Source organism: Harpia harpyja, chromosome 10, assembly GCF_026419915.1.
Source record: "Harpia harpyja isolate bHarHar1 chromosome 10, bHarHar1 primary haplotype, whole genome shotgun sequence".
In the NCBI taxonomy this organism is placed as follows: domain Eukaryota; kingdom Metazoa; phylum Chordata; class Aves; order Accipitriformes; family Accipitridae; genus Harpia; species Harpia harpyja.
The window spans coordinates 11,480,813-11,501,617 of record NC_068949.1 but is presented as its reverse complement, the minus strand read 5'-3'; the positions used below and the strand labels follow the sequence as shown (position 1 = coordinate 11,501,617).

The 20,805-nt window shown below is 41.5% G+C and overlaps 1 protein-coding gene across 1 annotated transcript; it reads left to right on the top strand.

Annotated features, from left to right (window-relative positions):
• Positions 1–2,118: 2,118 nt before the first annotated feature.
• LOC128147358 (solute carrier family 22 member 15-like) lies at positions 2,119–17,358 on the top strand. The gene is given in 13 exon segments (XM_052799837.1): positions 2,119–2,167; positions 2,170–2,201; positions 4,120–4,266; positions 8,078–8,210; positions 8,883–8,953; positions 8,955–9,048; positions 10,698–10,827; positions 13,171–13,263; positions 13,265–13,390; positions 15,065–15,194; positions 15,196–15,206; positions 16,996–17,081; positions 17,342–17,358. Coding segments are annotated over 13 exon segments (1,119 nt in total).
• Positions 17,359–20,805: the final 3,447 nt, after the last annotated feature.

Below are 20,805 nucleotides of genomic sequence, written 5' to 3'. Positions count from 1 at the left end.
TTTCTGGACCTTTTTTTGTAAGGCTTCCTGGCTTACTGCCTCAAAGGAGAGAATTTCTTGATATGGTTAATTGAGGAGAAAGCCTTAAAAACTACTATTTATAGCTACTGTCTCCTAAGCATTATGACAATACATCCCAGAACCACAGAGTGACTGTAAGGGACCTTGCAGTGATTCAATTCCTAATGTCAGAACAGTTCATACAGTACAAAACCTCTACCTGCTGAAGAAATTGTGGATGTCAGAAAACAATGCTGTTTTTTATTTGTTCAACTAATGTTTAGCAGGTAGCAGGAACATTTGTGAATGTGTGCTAGAAGCTGTCTTCCTGCTGTTTAACATGATGCTGGTGAGACCTGCTCAAGGAATGATTATCTGGGGATTCTAAAATAGTGCTGGTACATACGTCTTAGGCTAAATTGTTCCAAGACGAAGCAGATGCAGCAATGGTGACAGTTTTTTGGGGGTCTTTTTTCTTTTTTTTTCTTTTTTTTTTTTTTTTTAAAGAGACCTTAAGTGTTGTGTGTTTTCCACACTAATGTGGGAAAACATGATTGAATATGAGGGGGGAAGGGAACCTAATAGGTCTTGTAAAATCAGTAGACTTCCAAAATTATTTTCATCCTTTCTGTAGATCTATTCAGGAACAGAACGGGAGCCCGTCTGGTTTATGTCTGCCTGCCTTTGCCAAGGTTCAGCAACAGGTAGCTCTGTTTGAATTAGTGTAGGAATTATAAAAGCAGCTGGAGCAAAGACTATAAGGACTTCAAATAAAACCTAGGATTTCACTACTGTCTGCTAATGTATGGTGACTACATGGATGAGGAAGCTCAGAAACTATGTAGAAAGTCCCTTTTATCCACACTGTCACAGTTCCAAGGTAAGTAGCACTTGTGACACACTCACCTAGCTCTTCCTCGGCAACATACCTGCTATGTTGCGTGGCACTTGCTGCTTTCTCAGTGAGCTGCACTGTCCCATCCAGTCTTTCCACTAATTTTGGTTCTCCTGGACTAAGAATACTAAGGGGAGGTCATCCTAATTTACTGCCTCAAAGGAAAGAATTTCTTCATATGGCTAACTGGGGAGAAAGACTTAAAAACACCTCAGAGCAAAACAAAAACCCTGTATAAAGCTAGTGTAGTAGTAAAGCTGCATCTTCAAATGTAATGTTAGGAAAAATGCAAGCATAACCATGTGTGTCATAGTCAAGGAATTGCACCAAAGGTGGGCACTCACGGTGCTTTTGTCAAACTCCTTTCCCCCCGGTCTATTTAGTAATAGTTAATGTCTCTATTCTTATTAGTAGAATTGCTGACTGGAGTTTCTCCTGTTGTCTGTAGGATGTGGAGCTTTTAGGTGGCACTCTGCAAACTGGATGAAAGCCACAGGGTGAACAGAGCATTCATGGTAGTTTAATTTGTTTTATTGAATCAGGAAGCAGAACTGGCTTGTTCTGTAGGTGCCCAATTACCAGATCTGGCCAGAGACAGCAGGCTGGGGAGAAGGCTACAGAGCAAAATTAACCTTTGGTAGTGTGCAATTTCTGAGGCTACATTAAATCCTGATGAAAAGTCCTGCTTCTCTTAAAATCGAGATCATGGAAGAGGGAGAGCTGCTCCCATTCAAAACCAGATCTGGAGCAACTGCTCAGCTGTTCTGCTCTTCTCTGGGGTGTCTTCGAGTGCCTTTTTGCTGGAGAGGAGATGTGGCCATGTCCCCTTGTATCTTACTGTGAGCAACCTCCTGTCTTGGTAGCCTTTTCTGCCTGGAGTAGCGGGGAGGCTGTTCACCACCACCACCTGCTGATGCTCTCCACCCTGCTTGGCTCATCCAGCAATTCTGCTGGATCACTTTTTTTTTTTTTTAAACTAAGTTAATGAATAATTCACCCTGTGAAGCAGCTGCCCTGCTACTTCTGTCTGGAGCGTGGCTGCTCGAGAAATGACTTTTTTTAACCAGGTCAGTCCTCAGCTAAGGGGGCGGGGGGGGGGGGTACCTCTCCGCTGGCAGTTCGGTGAGCAGTTTGCCCCCAGCCGGGACTGAACACCCCGCGGCCGTTGGTGCCCCCATCCCTCCGAGGGAGCGGGGGGCGCAGGTGAAGGCGGGGGGCGGGCCATGGCGGTGGGGCTGGAGGAGGCCTTCGGGGCAGCGGGCGCGTTCGGCGGCGGCGCCTCACCGCCTTCCCGGTGCTGCTGCAGGTGAGGCGGGGCGGCGGCGGGGGCAGCTGAGCTGGCCGGGGCAGGGCACGACCGCCGGTCCATGTGCGAGCTGCTCCGGGCGCCGGTCTCGCTCTTCCGTGTCTTTTCTTGTTGTTGGGTTTTTTTTTTTTGTTAGTTTGGGTGGGGTCGGTTTGGTTTGGTTTCTTTTTTCACCCCCCCCCCCCCCCCCCCCCCCCCCGGACAGCGTCCCGGTGAGGGGGGAGGAAGAGCCGGGGGCCGCCAGCCTGTGTCTCACGGCCCGGGGCTGCCCCCGGACACGCACTCCTCGCACGGCCGCCTTTGCCGGGGTGACCCGGCCCGTTCGGGACCCACTTCCTGACCTGCCCGGCAGCGGGACGCGGGTGTGAGGCGCTGCCCGCCCCGGAGGGCTGCAGGCGGCTCGGGCGTCCTCCCAGGGAACGGTGTTGTCGGAGAGAGCTGGGCTGCGGGCCGGGGTGGGGGGCAGGAGTCCTCCCCCCCCCCCCGCCCCAAGCTCTTTGGCCTCTGAGCACCTTCCTCCTCGCTGGCCCCCGTGTCTTGTCCGTGTGCTCCTCAGCTAGCACTCTTGCGGAGGGGGGCCGAGTCACCCTCCCCTTCGCTTTTCCTGTGGCCCCCCCCGCTCGGTTTCGCCGGCTTTTCAAAAAGGATTTAGTGGGGTTTGTTGCTTTTGCAGGTTGCTTTTCCAACCTTGCCTCAGTGCTGTCTGACGTGCTTAACTTTCCAAGGTTTATGATCAGTTTTCCTTACTTCTATGCACTTCTCTTTTACTTTGCTTTTTGAAGAGTGTCTTTTAAGCCTTAGCTGAGTGGAAGGAAATGGAGTCTAACCACAGCAACTGGAGGTTTTGGGGAGGTCTTTTCAGTTGTGCCTTTTTTTTTTTAAACCACTTGTGAAAAGGGGTGTGCAGGGTGCTGTCTTTAAATATAATGCCCACACCACTGCACGCAAACATTTATCTGTTTCACTTGCTTAGTTTCTTTGTAACAGGCTTCCTCCTGTTAGTGCAGTTCTGCATTTTGAATTAAAACACTGTTGTGAGGGAGGGACATTGTGCTGATAGCAGGTTTTTGTTTATAACTTCTCTCTGCAAGACCATCCAAGCACAGGATAAAATGGCACATTAAAACAATGTCCCACCAAATGCACCACCCAAAGACTTGTGGCCTAACGAAGGAAGCCATTCTAGATTCAAGACTTTTCCATTTCTGGATTCGAAACTTTAACGTGCTGAAAATCACTAATATGTGGATATGCTTAACGGTAATGTTATTTTAAGTTAGAAAAAATTAAATCACATGCAAAGCCTAGAAGACATTCAAAATGTCTTGAAGCCCACATTGATGAATAAGTATTCTCATAAGGGTTTTTAGGAAAATCTTTTTTATTCTTGCACATTCTAGTTTTCCTAATGATCAGGTTAAGGTTTCAGTCTCTCCAATAGAAAGAACTAGCAGAGACTTTTAAAAATACAATCTTAGATTTTTTTGGTTTTGTTTTTGACTTGTCAATACAGGTTGTATTCTTTGAGTATAGTAAATCAAATTATTTTTTTATAATAGTGATAATAATCTTGGTCTAAATGTTAGTTCTCAGCTATGAAACTATGATGAAGCTCTTAATATCTGTCTTTCCTGTGCCTGGCTATAAAACTGCAAGAACAAACTTTAGAGCTTTGCAACATGAAGGAAGCTGTCGTGATGAAGCTTTCACTGAAAGTGTACCAGTATCTCTGGAGAGGTACCCACTGCTCCCAACTACCCTCATGATCGCATCTGGGGATTTAAACACAGCAGACTGCATTTTGTTTGTGATGCTGGGTAAAGGGACATTGTTAATTGTTAGTTTAATGAAAAGTTTGCAGTATTCCATCAGGTCTCCTTGGGATTGTTTAGGGTAAATGATTGTGTCTTATTTTCAGGTATACGTGGCTTGTCAGTTGATGCTTATTGTGCTCGTGGGAGCTGTGCCCGAGTATCATATAGACCAAGAAGGAATTCCAGCAAGCAGAGCTGAGCTTGCCAAGCACATTCATTTTGCAGGCAACTTCACATCTACAGTAACGGAGGCAAATATTCTGTCGCGCCTAACCATATTTTCTCTTCTTGGGATTTGTGCCACTAGTGCAGGACATGGTGCTTGTAAAAGTTGAGCAGGGTTTAGTGTAATGTTTTGCTTATGCTATTAAAAATTATTGGAACCCAACCATCTGGCTCTTTTATTATTATTTTAAAATCTGGAAGTGTATGATTAAAGTGTTAGTCTAGCTTTCCTAGCATAAATCTAATAGTTATTAATTTAGGTTAAACTTTCTGTATTTTATTTATTTTGTTTTTCATTTTCTTTACCTTCAGATGTTTTAGAAAGTCATTATTAATGAAGAATGATCATTTAACTACAGTTTATAACTCTGGAATTTGGGATGAGCTCCTCCTAATGTCTGTTTTCTACCAAGAAAAGGTTCAGTTTGTCATGTCTGCACTATCTGTTGTGCATGTAAGCTTTACCATGAGTTGCATTAGTTTCTCGCAGAAGATGCATCTTAAAGATCAGTATGAAAATGAAACTTGTGCACCACATATCTGGATATTTTAATGTGTGGTGAGAGTGGGGGATGGATCAGATTGAAGTTTGCCAAGTGGGAGAGAAGTTTGACCCTTCATCCTCATGCTTTGTGAATTCCACGCAAGAGGCTGCGTTGGCATTTTGCTAGTCCCTGGGCTATAATCACTCAGGCAAGCACGAGTGACCTGAGCATTGCTGCAAGCGCCAGAAAAAAGACTGTGTGGGTGGCTTGGCTTGTAGTGCGAACTGTCAGAGTTCTGCTGATTGAATTCTTGGAACGGTTGTCTCATATAAGACAGGTTAGCACTTGGTATAGCTGGTGCCAAATTTTTGCTTCCTTCCCGTTATCCCAAATGTGACTGTGTAATGTTTATCTTGGAAAAATATAGTGACTAGATATAAGAAGGAATGATGCGATATTGGATCATATCCTCTGTCAGAAACAGATTTTTTGATTAGCCCGTTTTCCAAGATCACCCTTCAGTTTCAGACTCTTAGCAGGATGCGTGATATGGGCTAGTGCTTAATTTATAATCAGAAATCAGCAAATTTTGACTAATACTGTGCTTTTAAATGTAGAAGTCAGTCTCCCTATTTCCAAAATATGTAATTCTCAAGACTCATCAAAACAGATTTATGTTCCCATTCATTTCAGTAACTTTATTGTGAGATTTTTAAAATTATATTACTAATAGTCTTTTCATGGGATCTTTAGATGCTGGCCAACGTTTTGCTGTATGCTAGCAGTCTAGTAACTAAATCAAACTGCCATGTGGATTTAAAGAGCTGAGAGGATGTCTGTTTTGGTGATAGCAAAATTGGCAACATTTTTGTTGGCAAACTGTGGTTAATTTTGACAAATATTTAACAAGTTCTTTTGTGCAAATAAAAGTAGATACACGTGTTCTTTTAAAAGTTATGTTCTTCACAGATTATTATATCAGACTTGTTAAAATAATGAGCATCTTCCAGTGACATGCTAAGTAGCACAAGTAACAGTTTGCAAAAGCAATCTTTTTTCTTGCTCTATCCTGAGGGAGGAAGCTGCTTTTGTAAAGTTTATTTCCTTTATTTTGGTGATGGGAGCTTAAACTGTGAATATTTTCAGTTCTGTTCTGGTTTGGAAGGGGCACTGTTCTGCTCTGGAGCTCAACAAAACTCCAGAGCAGCTCTTCAGTTTTGCTTCAAGAACTAATCATTGGTATTAATTCTGGCATAACTAAGACTTCATAAATAATAGCTCAGGCTTCGTGGAAAACGCATTTGTTAGAATTGCCTCTTGGTCTGGCATCAACTCAGTCCCCTGCTTTAACAAGTGATGATGCATAGGAAGGTGAGTTCAGGAATGCCTTACATTTAGTGTAGAAATGGTCCTTTACCTCTGAGAAGCTGATTTTTACAACCATATCCAGGAACATAAAGTTGTTTTGTCTCTTGTATCAGCCTGAAACACTCTGCAGACAAGAACTGGGAGTTTGAAATTTGTATGCTGTGGAGTGCTAGCATGGAGAAGAAGGACTTATGCCAGCAGCTGTGTGACTTGGAGAGCACATGCTGTGGTATTTTTATACTTGCAGTTTCCTGAGGATTCGTATCCAGGAATATTTCCTTGCTGAAGTCACTTCAGAAAGTTAAGAAACCATAAGTTTCAGGGCTACATCTTTATCCAATGTGATATAGGGTAGACTCTACTACCCAGCGAGGTATAGTAGAAACCAGTTGCAAATGCTACTGCACAGGAGTTCCACCTTCCCAGAGTATCCAAAAGTCCCCTAAAACTCAGAAGGGCTGGAACACTGGGTACATTGGACTAAAGAAGGCGTCCTGTGAATGCATTAAATCTTGTGCTCCCGCAACCTGCGTCTTGCAGGCTGGTAGATGGGTAGAGCCCAGGTAACTGGTGGGTTACTGGGTGGATGGAGCCATGTCTTCTCTGTACTTTGCCACTATGTCAGTTCTGATTGAATAAAAACGTATGTTTCTTGAGATTGCTATAATTAAAAGTTTCAGTAAATTCCTGATATTCTTTGGGGATCTGTATTAATTCAAGGCAGACACTTCAGGGCTGAGGTCCTGGTACACTGTATTGGATTTTGGTCATGGACATCTTCCCTTAGGCTTTTTTCTTTCTTTTTTTTTCTTTTTTTTAGCCTTCTACTTCTTAAAAAAAGCAAATGGGATTAGGATCCTTCTTCCTTTCCCCAAAGGATGTACAGCACATATCTTTTAAAAAGTTGTCATGACACTCATCCACTTTTTTGAAAGTAAATTTTCCAGTAAATACACTGGGAATTATTTGGAGTACTCAAATAATGATTAAATATTTCTTTGGGTAAAGCTTTACATTGAATTAGTTAAATTATTTTCCTGGAAAACCACTTAGGATTTTCTGATTGCCACTCTTGCCCAAGTTTGTGATGTCAGCAATGTTTGTAATCTCAACAGTGCATTTCTATGAGTGTTGATTCTCCTTTTTCATAGCAGAGGGGCTGCACAAGGTGTCTGTGTGCCTTGGCCCATCAGGAATAATATGCATTTCATTCCAATTTCAGCCACTGTCAGTTCATTTTCTTCTGACAATTTTTGATTATGCTGCCTCAGTTTAGCTTTTGGATGAGGTAGAAAGTACATTCTGTAAAGAAAGCCATCATTTGTTTCTAAATTCTGTTTGGTTTATAAATGCATGTGCACAATAAGATACTAAAATATCAATGAGTAGTCAATAAGTACTTCTGAAAGTTTTTATAAAACAAGGACATCTTTCCATAATCCCTTCCTGCTTTTCTTCAACAATTCAACATATGTATGATGAGGAAGGGCGCCAGGGGTTACTCGTGGTTCAGGAAGCACAGCTGCACAGCATTAACTCTCTAAGTACTGCAGTAGTGAACATGTGTTATTCTTGTTAATGAATTTTATTACCTGTTCATTGAAATGGCTAAGCTTGTTCAATGTTGAAACGGCTAAGCTGTTAACAATTCAGACTTGCCTTGTTTTAATAACTTAATTTGCCTTGCCAAAGCTTGGGAACTGGGGGGCAACTAATTATATTTATCAAGTTGAAAGCTTATGATATATTATAATGAAATTTCTTGGGGGAAAGAAAGTAGAGAGAGATGTGAGAGTCTGTTAGGGAGGAAAAAACATGACTACTGTTTGCTTAGCTTTCAAACTTTGAACAAAACTTTAATTGGATATAAGGCAAGAAGTGGGAAACTGCAAGTGAAGAATTTTGATAGATTTTTACTATTTTTGAGGAAGCCAGCAACTTGGTGTTAATACTTTTAATAATAAGGAGATTCTTTTTTTGACAGTGGTACCTAATCGAACAAGAAGCCTACAAAGTAAGCCTTGAATCATCCCTATTTTTTTCTGGATTGCTTGTTGGAAATATCACATTTGGCCCTGTGTCAGATACACGCTGGTTTCCTGCTCAGTTTATCTCGGGTAAGATTGTTAACAGGTTTTTCTTAAGCATTCTATGTGGATAACATTTCTTTCTTTTCTGCCTGTGGGGCCACCCTTCCCAGAGGCTGCCTGTGGTCGCCTGCTCTGTCAATGATAACAGAGTCCATGATCTGTATAAGCATTTCACTCAGAGTAGAACAGCACTAAAATGGGTTGGTATGAGTGTGCTGAGCAGCATAGTGGTCACTGGAATGTCGCTGGGAGATGAAAAATAACCTCGTTTTGCTATGACTGTCACTATTGGAGCACAGTATTCCACACATTGCCTAACCATATTGTTCCAAATAAAAATAATTCGCTGCTTTTGGAGGGGGTGGGGGAGAATGATTTACCTAAAGATCTTCACAGTGTGTTAATCAGGTCCTGGTGTTTTGTTTTCCAGCTGCGTTTGCAGCCAAAGGGTCTTTTTGTTTAATGATAACGTTGTCTCAAGGAAACATCGTCTTTGGCATTGCAGACCTCAAGTGTGTGACTTGAAAATGATTGTAATTTTCATATGGTGTGATTTCAGAAAGCCAAATGTGAGCGATTAGAGACAAGAATACTACACACTACTCAATTACAGTCAGTAACTGACTGTGGTCCCTGCCTTTCTTCTGAGTTCAAGCTGCGTACCATAAGTACTAATTACATTTTATTCTCTCTCTACAGGTCTCTTTTTTGATGTCGTTTTTGGGTATGTCACAGCATTAGCTCCGAATTATGACATATTTGCAGTTTCATGGTTTTTTTGTTGGAATTGTGAATGGTGGAATGGCTCTTGTGTCTTTTGTCCTAACACAAGAATATGTAGGAAAATAATTTTGGTCATTTACAGGTGGGATTTGGGAATATTTAATCATTATTACTGTGCCACATATTGTTCTGACTTACCATTACCTGATATTTTACGTTTGTACCAAGTCAAGTCAGTTTGTAGCATAAGTCAAACAAGTGTGATGTGATTCATCCAAGTTCTAACTTCTGTGGGAAAGGTGCCTGAATAAGGAAGATGGGATTGAGTTTGATAAATAAGCTGAGGTTTTAAAATTGGTATATTGATTCCTAAAATTTCTCAGTTTGTACACTGCATTACATTAAAAAAAAAAAAATGTTTTGGCACATCCTGCCAACTTCTGAACGATGCTGTATGGTATCTTGGGAAGGTATTCTTGAAAGCATTCCTTGAAGTTTCTCTGCACCACGAAATGACTTAGTGCCTGGATAGTGTTTTTTCTGCTGCTGAATGTGCTGACCATCCCATATTTTTAAATGTCCTTTTTCGTATGCCACTGCCAAGACTTAAAATAAATTTAAAGCTTGCACATCAGGCAGTTGTGAAGCTGGAGTAGTTCAGACTGTAACGACTTTTTGGCTCACACAACATGGGAAAAACTTGGTCCAAATGCTGAGGTGCTGTGGCTGTAAGCATATTTCTTTCTCTCGTTTCTTTAGTTACTTCATTCTACTATTTTTCTTATTTCTTCTCTGGCCTCCTGGGGATGTATGAGACAGTTGTAGTTTAGTTATCGCTTTCCACTTTTTTTTTTTTTTTAAAGTACTGAATTTTCTTCTTCTCCCAGGTTCACTTTTTTGAGTCATGCCCTCTCTCTCTCCCGCCCCTCCTTCCACCTTGCCCTGTTGTCTCTCTCTGCTCTTTCCAGCCTCTCTCCCTGCAGGGCCAGCCTCCTGAGGGACTGAAGAGACAGTCTGTTTCCTGCTGCTTGTTGCTCTGGGTGCTTTATTCTAGTTCTGCTCAGCTGTTGAGAAAGAGGTGCTGAACAACTGATCAGGGGCTGAAGGAGAGGGAGCTGCTGGATGCAGCTCAGCAGTGTTAAAGAAGCTCTGCTAGGTGTTGGCTGTGAGCTAGGCTTTGTGGGCGATAGCCTAGAGTTTGTGGGTTAGTACAAGATCTCCTGTGTTAGTCTGCAGAGGGTTTGTTGTTAGGGTTTTGGAGTTCAAGCTGACCCCATATTTGTAACGTTTTGGGGTTTTTTTTTATGCTTGTTCTTCCAAAGTCTGCTGTAATAAACCCCTGGTTTTTGTACTGAATTCAGTCCTTGTACTTTTATAACTTACTTCCAATTTCCATTCCAGCCTGCCACCTCTATTCAAGATTACCTTAATAGACCTAAATAAATCACTCACTCTTAACACTTCCCCTTCCTGTCCTCAGGTTTTCTCTTTAGCGTGTAGGTTCCTGTTCATTTATTGCTATCTCCTATGTACCAACCTTTCTTTCTGAAAGGGGAAAAAACCAAAACCAAACATACCAATCTCCCCCTACATTATACAAAGCTATTCTTCACTGGGTTTGTGTAATATTCTTAAGCCAGTTGGTTCACAAGTGCTGTAAAGATACCTCATAAAATTGCTATTTTATTTAGGTAGATCATGGGCTAGGGATTTCATGCTTCTGCTTAAGTTTTTTTTTTTTTTATTTTGCCAATGGTTTCTGTAGTCACCATTTTGGTCTTGTATTTGCAGGTTCCTCAACTAATTTGACATTTGCAGTTGGCATTGCTGTTTATGCTTTACTGGGTTACTGTGTAAGAGAATGGCGCTACCTTGCCTTGGTATCAAATACTCCAGGAGTCATCTTCCTCCTTCTTTCTTTGTAAGTGGTTCATGTGCATTATAATGATAAGAAAAAATATGCAGCAATTTAACAGTTACCTTTTCTTGTCATCATTCAAGAGAGTGGTATAAACAAGGATGACATTTTTCTGTATGGTTCTGTGAACCAAGCAAGAGAAAAATCACATTGTGAAGGAAGAAGCAGTTTTAAATGAAGCAGGTCGTCAGGGTTACCCAGAAGACAGGCTTGTGTTTCTGCGTGGTGTTACAGTTGTGGTGGCCAGTGTTGCAAAGAGCAGCTGTGTGCCAGCTGTCCAATAAAACTCGATTACAAATCTGCTTAGGGAATGGAAGGCCTGCCAGAGGCTGGGAGCTGGAGCATCAGCCAGGAACACTGCCTTCTGCCAAGGAAGGGCTTCAGCGTTTGAGAAGTTTTGGAAGTGATCCTAGAGGGATTTTAGAGTTTCTTTTCGTGAGACGCATGCATGCAAAGGGAAATAAGTGAGAGCACTTGGAATTGCCTTTTTAGCATGATATGCTATGTATCTGCTTGCTTTTGAGGTCCCTTGTGTCTGTTCCCAGCACTGTGCTTCTTGAGTGCTCCTATTTAGAATTCCTACATGGACATTATCATAAAAATGATTATGAAATGCATCAGTATTTAAGGAATTAGAAGTGCCAGCTTTGTCTGGCCTGTGTTGTTACAAACCATTCTTTTAATGTATCAAGTAATACACCTTGTATACTTCTGATCACTAGTTAAAGCTGTAGAAGAAGTAAAAGAATTACTGTAGTAGGTTGCCTACACATTAATACAGGGAATGTCTAGCATACAGCATAGATAAAAAAACCCAACAAACCAACCTCTTCTGATTTTTATTTCATTTTTTTTTAATTTCAGTTATTTTTTAGATCTGCTGTTGAAATAAGTTCTGTTAAAGAATAACACCACCCCCACCGTGGTTTAACCCCAGCCAGCAACTAAGCACCACACAGCTGCTCACTCACTCCCCCCACCCAGTGGGATGGGGGAGAAAATCAGGAAAAGAAGTAAAACTTGTGGGTTGAGATAAGAACGGTTTAATAGAACAGAAAAGAAGACACTAATAATGATAATGATAACACTAATAAAATGACAACAGCAATAATAAAAGTATTGGAATGTACAAATGATGTGCAGTGCAATTGCTCACCACCCACTGATAGACACCCAGCTAGTCCCTGAGCGGTGATTCCCCCCGCCCCCACTCCCCCCAGTTTCTATACTAGATGTGACGTCACATGGTATGGAATACCCCGTTGGCCACTTTGGGTCAGCTGCCCTGGCTCTGTCCTGTGCCAACTTCTTGTGCCCCTCCAGCCTTCTTGCTGGCTGGGCATGAGAAGCTGAAAAATCCTTGACTTTAGACTAAACACTACTTAGCAACAACTGAAGACATCAGTGTTATCAACATTCTTCTCACACTGAACTCAAAACATAGCACTGTACCAGCTACTAGGAAGACAATTAACTCTATCCCAGCTGAAACCAGGACACCCCCAAACCCTCTTCCTGTAGTCAAGGAAAACAAAGCCTCTGGGCTGAGGAAAGAAGTTCTGCATAATATATTTTCCTCTATGGTGTTCTGTTTCTGATGGAAATAGAATTACTTCCCCCAAATACTAAAAATACTTGGATCCTCTGAAGTAATGAAAATTTAGTTGGGTTGCAGGATGTATATCTCTGTTAGGAGTACCAGAGAACATAAAGGTTCAGTTAAAAATATTCTATTATTTATTTTATGGCTCATATAAAAGCAGCAGCATGCTCTATAACCTGAAAAAAACAGGAATCATGAACTGAAGTTCTGCCAAGCAAGGATATTCTGATTATACTTGGGAATAAGAGATTTGAAACTTATGTAGGCAGTGATCAGCTGCTACTGGAGCCTGACAAGTAATTCCCCAGTAACGTTTCTTTCCTCTTCTCTCCACTCCAACTCAGAGCCCTTCCCATAATTCAGAAGCTTGAAATAAACTTTCTGAAAACAAAGTTTTGTCTGGGCTGCTCAGATAATTGGGATTTGAGATGCTTCCTGGATAATGCTAGTGTAGCGTTTCCTAAGAAGTCAGTTCAGCAGAAATCAAGATTTAGATTTAAACTCCTCTAACACAATTGAGTGCTTTGTCAAGCATCGCCAATGATCCTTTTGTAAGGTTAACTGTATTATTAATGGAGTACGTGGAATTTAATATGCAGAGCAGTGCAAATAGAATGTTTTTCTCTGAATTTTGTATTGGTACTTTTTTTTAAGTATTGATTTGCAAAATGGAGAGATTGACTTTAGTGCTGTGTTCATAGGAATGAACTTGTCATCGCTGATTTTCTGTTCTTTTCTGTTAGTACGCTCCCAGAATCACGACGGTGGCTGTATTCCCAAGGGAAAACGGCAGAAGCTGAAGATGTGTTGCAATATATTGCCCTTGGTAATGGAAAAGAGATTAAATCTAAAATTAAAACCAAGTGCAGGAACTCTGAGAAAGGATGAATCGGCACCTGGTATCCTAAACTTGGTAAAACACCCAGTCCTTCGGTGGCGAACCGTCATACTGATGTATATCTGGTATGTAACAACAAGACACTGAGATGCTGTGAATGAGTCAGACAAGAGGAAACAATTAAGATTTTCATCCTTTTAAAAATCGTCCTCAAAAACTAAATCGTAAATTTGTCAGTCAATGGCAGACAATAATAATCTAAAACGATTTGTTGTAAAGTTGATGTTTTAGTATTATTGCTGTTGCATTTTATTTTCAGTGTGTTACCTAGAAACTGCTTCAAAACCTACTAAGAAATAATATGGTGAGAACTTAATATTTACATTGAGTGAAATGAGAAGCTGAAGCAGAAATTACTGAGAGGATGTGTATTTGAACCAGTCTTAGGAAGAAAAGTTCTACATGAATTAGACAACAGTAGAGATCTGGAGTAAGAATAAGCGTTAAGAGCTCAAAAGCACATTACACAGGTTCAGTGGAGGAAAATATGGGCAAGATAAAATATAGATGGCATAGATTTATATGAAGTGCTGTCTTGAAAAGTGGTACAACTTGGAAAAAAAAAATCACCCCGAAGCGCAGGAGGATGTAACGTAATGTATTAGTAATAAATGGCAGTGCAGATGGAACCCCTGGGGTGGGGAGGGTGTTGAGTTGGTTCTTACAGCAGCAGCTGTTCCAAATTGGCTTGAACTAAAATCTGTTGGAGGAACAGCTCTTTTCCAAAATGCCAAGAACAAGTTTTCCCTTTAAAGTCAAATGTCATTTGAGATGATGGTCAGGATGCAAAGGAGAAAAATCAGTGGTCTGATGTGTGGGGTAAGCAGAGATGTGCAGGACATGGGAGAAGTGGCAGGAACAGCTCTGCTAAGTAGGACCTTTCTGGAAGCATCTTAGACTCTTTAAGTTGCTGGTAGGTAAATATAAGTAATTAGGGTGATGAGAAATTACACAAAGGCATTCTTACCTTCTGGAAGAAGAGGTCCCAGCACTGTTTTTCTGTCTCAAACCCTGTTAAGATACAGTGCACTGAGCTGTTGGAGTGGTGTCACTGTGGTTGTCACCCAGCTCCTTGTGCTGTTGCTCCGGAGCCCTTGGCACTCCCCTCAGCTGTGACTGGCAGAGGACATGCTTCTCCCTATATCGGGCAAAATTTCCCTTTCCTTTTCTACATCACTTGGTCCAGGTTCTGCTTGGACAGTAAGGGAGCAACTAGGGATTAGGCAAAATGTCTTCGTAATACCTGGTGGCCTTTCCAACCCAGTGTTGTTTTTTGTGGGGTGGGGATGTGGGGGCTTAGTTCTTTCTAAGGAAAGTGGTAATAGGTTTGTCGGGGATGTCTTCCCTAGGTTTGCGGAAGACACTCTGTGTTAAGCAATGGATCTACATATAATTTTCTTTCATAGGATTGCTTTGCAACAGTTAAGCATCAGCTTCTTACAGTTAAGCTTGTTAGATTTGCTAAATAACCTAGGAAAAAACCCAAGCTAATAGAAAGTTCTGAAAGTTATGCTATGCATGTATGTGAGTACTTGTTTTCTTTCAAGAAGTTACTTTGTTTAATTAAATAGGAACTATTCTCTTTGCCTTGTTTGCCTTTTGGGGAGAAATAAGAGTTCTCTTCCTAGCATGTAACTCAATATAGCTAATCCATAACTCAGCATAATTTACCTTTTAAATACTTTCTTAGCCCTAAAGACTAGTTATGTTAGTAATATAACTTTTATGATTATTCTTAGGTATGTCTGCAGCTTTGTGTACTATGGACTGACTTTAAATGCTGGTGAATTAAAAGGAAATCTGTATTTAAATGTGGCTCTTTCTGGTCTTGAAGAAGTTCCAGGATTTCTTCTCTGCATGTTTTTTATTGGAGAGGTCCTGGTAAGAAAAACTTATTTCCTAGTTTTCTGCATATATTTGTAGGTAGTCTAGAAAAATATTAGTGTTTGTCTCAGTAAGATACTTCACTGTCTTTCTGAACAGCGTTGATTCTCTGGGGATTTACTCTGCTGTAGGGGTTTCTGCAGTTGATACAGAAATGGGACTCTAATTTTCTACCTCTTCTCTTTTTTAGTTTTGTTCATCTTTTGAATTACTCAAGAGATGAGCTTTTCAATGATTACTATTATTTTAAAAAGTTTGGTCTTGAAAGGAAAGATGTGAGCAGCCTAGTTATTTAATTATCTATAGCTTATATATCTCTCTTACGTATTTTATTCGAATGACTTGGTTTTGTACTGCCTACCAACTGCAGTTGAAAATGGTTTTCAGCATTGTTCATTTTCACTTAAAATTCTCAAAGAGAACTTTGAGAGCTGTTCACTTTTCGTTAAGGCATGAATGATCGATGTCCGTGTATTTTCATACTTTTCAGTGTATTTGGAAGCCATCCTTTATGTGGGTACTTATTCCAAAGGCTGAACAGTCTGGCAACCCAGAGCTACGCAGGCTTTCATGTAACCTTCAGTTTGAGTATCTTTGTAACGATGCTTTGGTCTCACTGAGGTCAGTGGCAAAAATACCTTTTTCTTCAGCCAGGTGAGGATGTCACCTTTTGGGTTTTTGGGGCAGTAAAAAGCTGTCAGCTTGGTCAAGCTAAAAAGCAAAACAACGCACCAACCTACACCACAAGCCCAAGAAGCCTGAGTCAAGCACATGCATGTAAACCACAAACTGCCAAAGTCCTTTTCTACACTTTTTTTTTTCCATTGTAATTGGTCAAACTAATTGTAAATTTCAAACTTTTGGTTTCCTGAAGTAAGGATATGTGTAGTTCTAGGTGCTTAATGCAAAACAATGTGACAAGCCAGCTGCTCTGTTTTCATTCAGTTTAGTGAGGCGTATCCATAAAGTATAGCTTTTTTGTTGCAAGAATATTTAGAGGATTTTAAAAACAAGTATTGTATGTTTGTTTGTTACAGATAAAGTGTAGTTCTACTAGTATGGGGTAGTAGTTAGAAATAGCTGTGAGAGTTCATGAAGTAAAAAGCATGTATAGTATTTACATGCCTGCAAACTGTTACTAAGAATATCTCTATTTGTGGTCCTTTGCAAATAACTATGAAATATTTAAATATGGCAGGTGTGGAGATGGGCTGGTGATTTTTCGATGCTGTCATCTTCTCTTTTATTTTAAAACGCTAGGCAGTAGAAATGGCCTTTGCTTATTTCAGTGTCTATACTATTAGACAGAAGAGCATACAAAATGGTTTTACTGTGTGTCATAACTGCGTATATTTATGTCAAGTTGTAAAAGAGAAATACAGATTAGGAAGCATTAGAATAGCATCTTCTTGACCAGTATTAATTTGATCGTTGTGTCTGTGGACCGTAATACCCTTTTGGTGACAGGGGCCGTTGCCTTGCTCAGTAAAGAGAAGAAAAAAGTCTGAGTTGTTGTTGCTGAAGTACATTGTAGTAGGTTGTTCTCAAGGCTACAAATTCAATAGCTTAAAAATGAAAACTTACTAGAAATAGGCAAGCTTTTGTGGGAAGACTTCGCACACAGAACTAGGAAATTAATGCAAGATTTGAAGCACTTACCAAGGTACAACAGATTTATAACTGTTATTAATGCTGCTGTGTACTTTAGTTTGTATTTTGCAGTCAAATTTAAAAAATACTGAAGTACTTTGTTTCCATCTTGATCTGGGTGCTCTTTTCCATCTAGGTCTGGAAGATGTAAAACTATGGCATGTTTTCTGCTATTTGCAGGATTTACCTGTATATTTACCATGTTTTTACCAACAAATGCTGGTAAGTATGTACTGCTGCTAAAGTAGATGTTTGTTAATTCAGATAAAGGCTGACAAAACAACTTAATGAGTATTTTGTGACCGAGTATATCGGGGCCTAAAGCCCTATCCATTTATACCTACCTCTCTCTCTGTCTCTTCCTTCCAGGGCTGGTCACGGAGCCGGGGTCTTGTCTATATCGCTTTTAACTTCTTGTAGGCATAATTTGACCCTGTTAATTGACTAAGATTGTCTGACTGCAAGCCCTTGACTCTTTGAAGGTCAGACCAAGCTATAATGTTCTGTCTCAAATGCTGACACTGCATTCATTTATCAGTATTAAGGGGTTTACCTTAAAATACTGCATTTAATAGCCAGACTGCAGTGCAGTGTAATGTTAGTTTGACTGGATCTTGACAGTGTGAGATGCCAAGCTTAATTTTACATTTGTTTTGGTAGCATGTAATATTTCTAGAAATAGGAACTCAGGTTTTCCTGAATTAGAAGCTTAGTTCATAATTAAAAAAACCCCAAACCACTAAAAAGATTTACAAAAAAAATTTTTTTGTACTTGAAAATTAGAAATGCAAGTCAGAATTGCAATATGGAAGCCGTAGGGATGGCAAGAAGCTTGCTGCCTTTCTCAAGCTCATGCTGTGTATTGCTGCACTATGCAGTTGTGAGGACAGTTCATGGTGACAGTGGAGTATCATCAAGAATATTACTCATCTCAAAAGATGTGGTTTTTCTAACATTGTCAGTGACATTCACATATGTTTGGTTTTGTATTTTCACTTTTCTTTCTACTTAAAGTACAGTTTTTCTGTACTAATATTTATTTTAACTACTGAAAACTTAAGTCTGTATGACACTAACATATAGAAGTGGCTTCTCTCTGCTTATATTTTTCTTAATATTGCTTCAGTAGAAATGCTTTAGCCTTAACAGTGTTTTGACTGAGGAGTACCAATGATGAGATTACAAAGCAACCTTCTATAGGTTGTGTTTATCTTAAACAGTTATAAATGCTGTCTGGCATCCATTTCAAATTGATCTCAAAAAAGTCTCAGGAAGAAAAACAGAGATAAAATATCCCATAATCCTATTTGCCATGCTTGTGTTAATTCAAGTCCTCAGACATTTTGTTGCTCTTTTTATAGAGACAGCTTCTTCCTTCGTTTCAACAAGTTTGCTCTTTGCACTTCATTTTTTATATATTTTTAAAACAAAATGAAAGAGAAGCAGTAGTGACTAATCAGGATAGGGTAGTAAATCCTGAAGAGTTGCTAAATTTCAGGAAATCTTCTGCCTTTTCCAGTTGCCTTGACTTTTACCCCATTAAAGTGTCTTACTTTCCACTGTGGTAAAACTGGTTCTTGGCCCACAGTGATCTGTGTCAGTGAAGTAGAAAGAAATTCAGCTCTAAGCATAATAAAGATGAGTCACTTGGGATGAAATGAGGATAGTTGCATCTCTAGTCTGACCCTCCTAATACTAAGGAGAACACTTGTTATGATTGTCTACTTCTGCATTCTTCTGAGTGATTGATAAGATCCTTGATTTTATTACAAGGCATTTAAGATTATAATGAGATATTGGGCACTTGCCTTTCATGTCTGTAACCTTCACTCAATGTCTAAATAACTCTGATAACTTGTGAATGAGAAGCTGATCCAAGTCATTTCCGCTCTGGAATAACCAAGAACATTTCTGTTATCGAAGATGTGTACTGAATTTGAAACTAAAATTATCTCAAAGGTTAAGTGAAAACTGATATTTGCCTCAGCTCCTTATTTTCTTATCACTTACAACTCATCAATTAATTTATGTGAGTATCAGCCCTAGAAGCTGCTGCTGGTCTTCACCTTCCCTCCGCAGCCTATTCACAGGCACAACAGCACTGTGGATCTGTACTTTCCCAGAGATGTAGCGTCTCAACGTTCTCGTGCTCGGCAGAGACTTTTTCCGAAATACCAAATCTCTGGCTACTTCCCCCACAAGGAAGGGGCCAGCCCTGAAAGCTGCTGCTGCTATTCACCTTCCCTGGGCAGCCTATTCACAGGCACAACAGCACTGCGGATTTGTGCTTTCGAAGAGAGGTAGTGTGTCACCGTTCTCATGCTTGGCATGAGAATAGGCTGCTGAGGGAAGGTGAAGAGCAGCAGCAGGTTTCAGGGCTGGCCCCTTCCTTGTGGGAGAAGGAGTCGGACGTTTGCCTTTTCGGAAAGAGGCTCTGCCGAGGACGAGCACCATGAGATGTGCTGTCTCTAGGAAAGCACAGATCCCCACTGCTTTTGTGCCTGTAGATAGGGCACCAAGGGAAGGTGAAGAGCAGCACCAGATTTCAGGGCGGCGACCTTCCTTGTGGGAGAAGGAGTCGGACGTTTGCCTTTTCGGAAAGAGGCTCTGCCGAGGACGAGCACCATGAGATGTGCTGTCTCTTGTTAAGCACATATCCCCAGTGCTTTTGAGCCAGAGACAGGGCACCAAGGGAGGGTGAAGAGCAGCACCAGCTTTCAGGGCTGCAACATTCCTTGTTGGAGAAGGAGACGGACGTGTGCCTTTTCGGAAAGACGCTCTGCCGAGGACGAGCACCACGAGATGTGCTGCCTCTAGGCAAGCACAGATCCCCAGTGCTGTTCTGCCTGTAGATAGTGCACCAAGAGAAGGTGAAGAGCAGCACCAGCTTTCAGGGCTGCGACCTTCCTTGTGAGAGAAGGAGTTGGACGTTTCCCTTTCCGGAAAGAGGCTTTGCTGAGGACGAGCACCATGAGATGTGCTGTCTCTAGGAAAGCACAGATCCCCAGTGCTTTTCTGCCTGTAGATAGTGCACCAAGGGAAGGTGAACAGCAGCACCAGCATTCAGGGCTGCGACCTTCCTTGTGGGAGAAGGAGTCGGACGTTTACCTTTTCAGAAAGAGGCTCTGCCGAGGATGAGCACCAGGAGATGTGATGTCTCTAGTTAAGCATAGATCCCCAGTGCTATTGTGCCTGTAGATAGTGCACCAAGAGAAGGAGAAGAGCAGCACCAGCTTTCAGGGCTGGCCCTTTCCTTGTGGGAGAAGGAGTCCAACGTTTGCCTTTTTGGAAAGAGGTTCTGCCGAGGACGATCACCATGAGATGTGCTGTCTCTAGGAAAGCACAGATCCCCAGTGCTGTTCTGCCTGTAGATAGGGCACCAAGGGAAGGTGAAGACCCGCAAGTGCTTCAAGGGCTGCGACCTTCCTTGTGGGAGAAGGAATCGGACGTTTGCCTTTTCGGAAAGAGGCTCTGCCGAGGACGAGCACCATGAGATGTGCTGTCTCTAGGAAAGGACAGATCCCGAGTGCTGTTGTGCCTGTAGATAGTGCACCAATAGAAGGTGAAGACCCGCAAGTGCTTCAAGGGCTGCGACCTTCCTTGTGGGAGAAGGAGTGGGACATTTACCTTTTCGGAAAGAGGCTCTGCCGAGGACGAGCACCAGGAGATGTGCTGTCTCTAGAAAACCACAGATCCCCAGTGCTGTTGTGCCTGTAGATAGTGCACCAAGAGAAGGTGAAGAGCAGCACCAGCTTTCAGGGCGGCGGCCTTCCTTGTGGGAGAAGGCGTCGGACGTTTGCCTTTTCGAAAAGAGGCTCTGCCGAGGACGAGCACCATGAGATGTGCTGTCTCTAGGAAAGCACAGATCCCCACTGGTCTTGTGCCTGTAGATACTGTGCCACGGGAAGGTGAAGAGCAGCACCAGGTTTCACGGCGGCGACCTTCC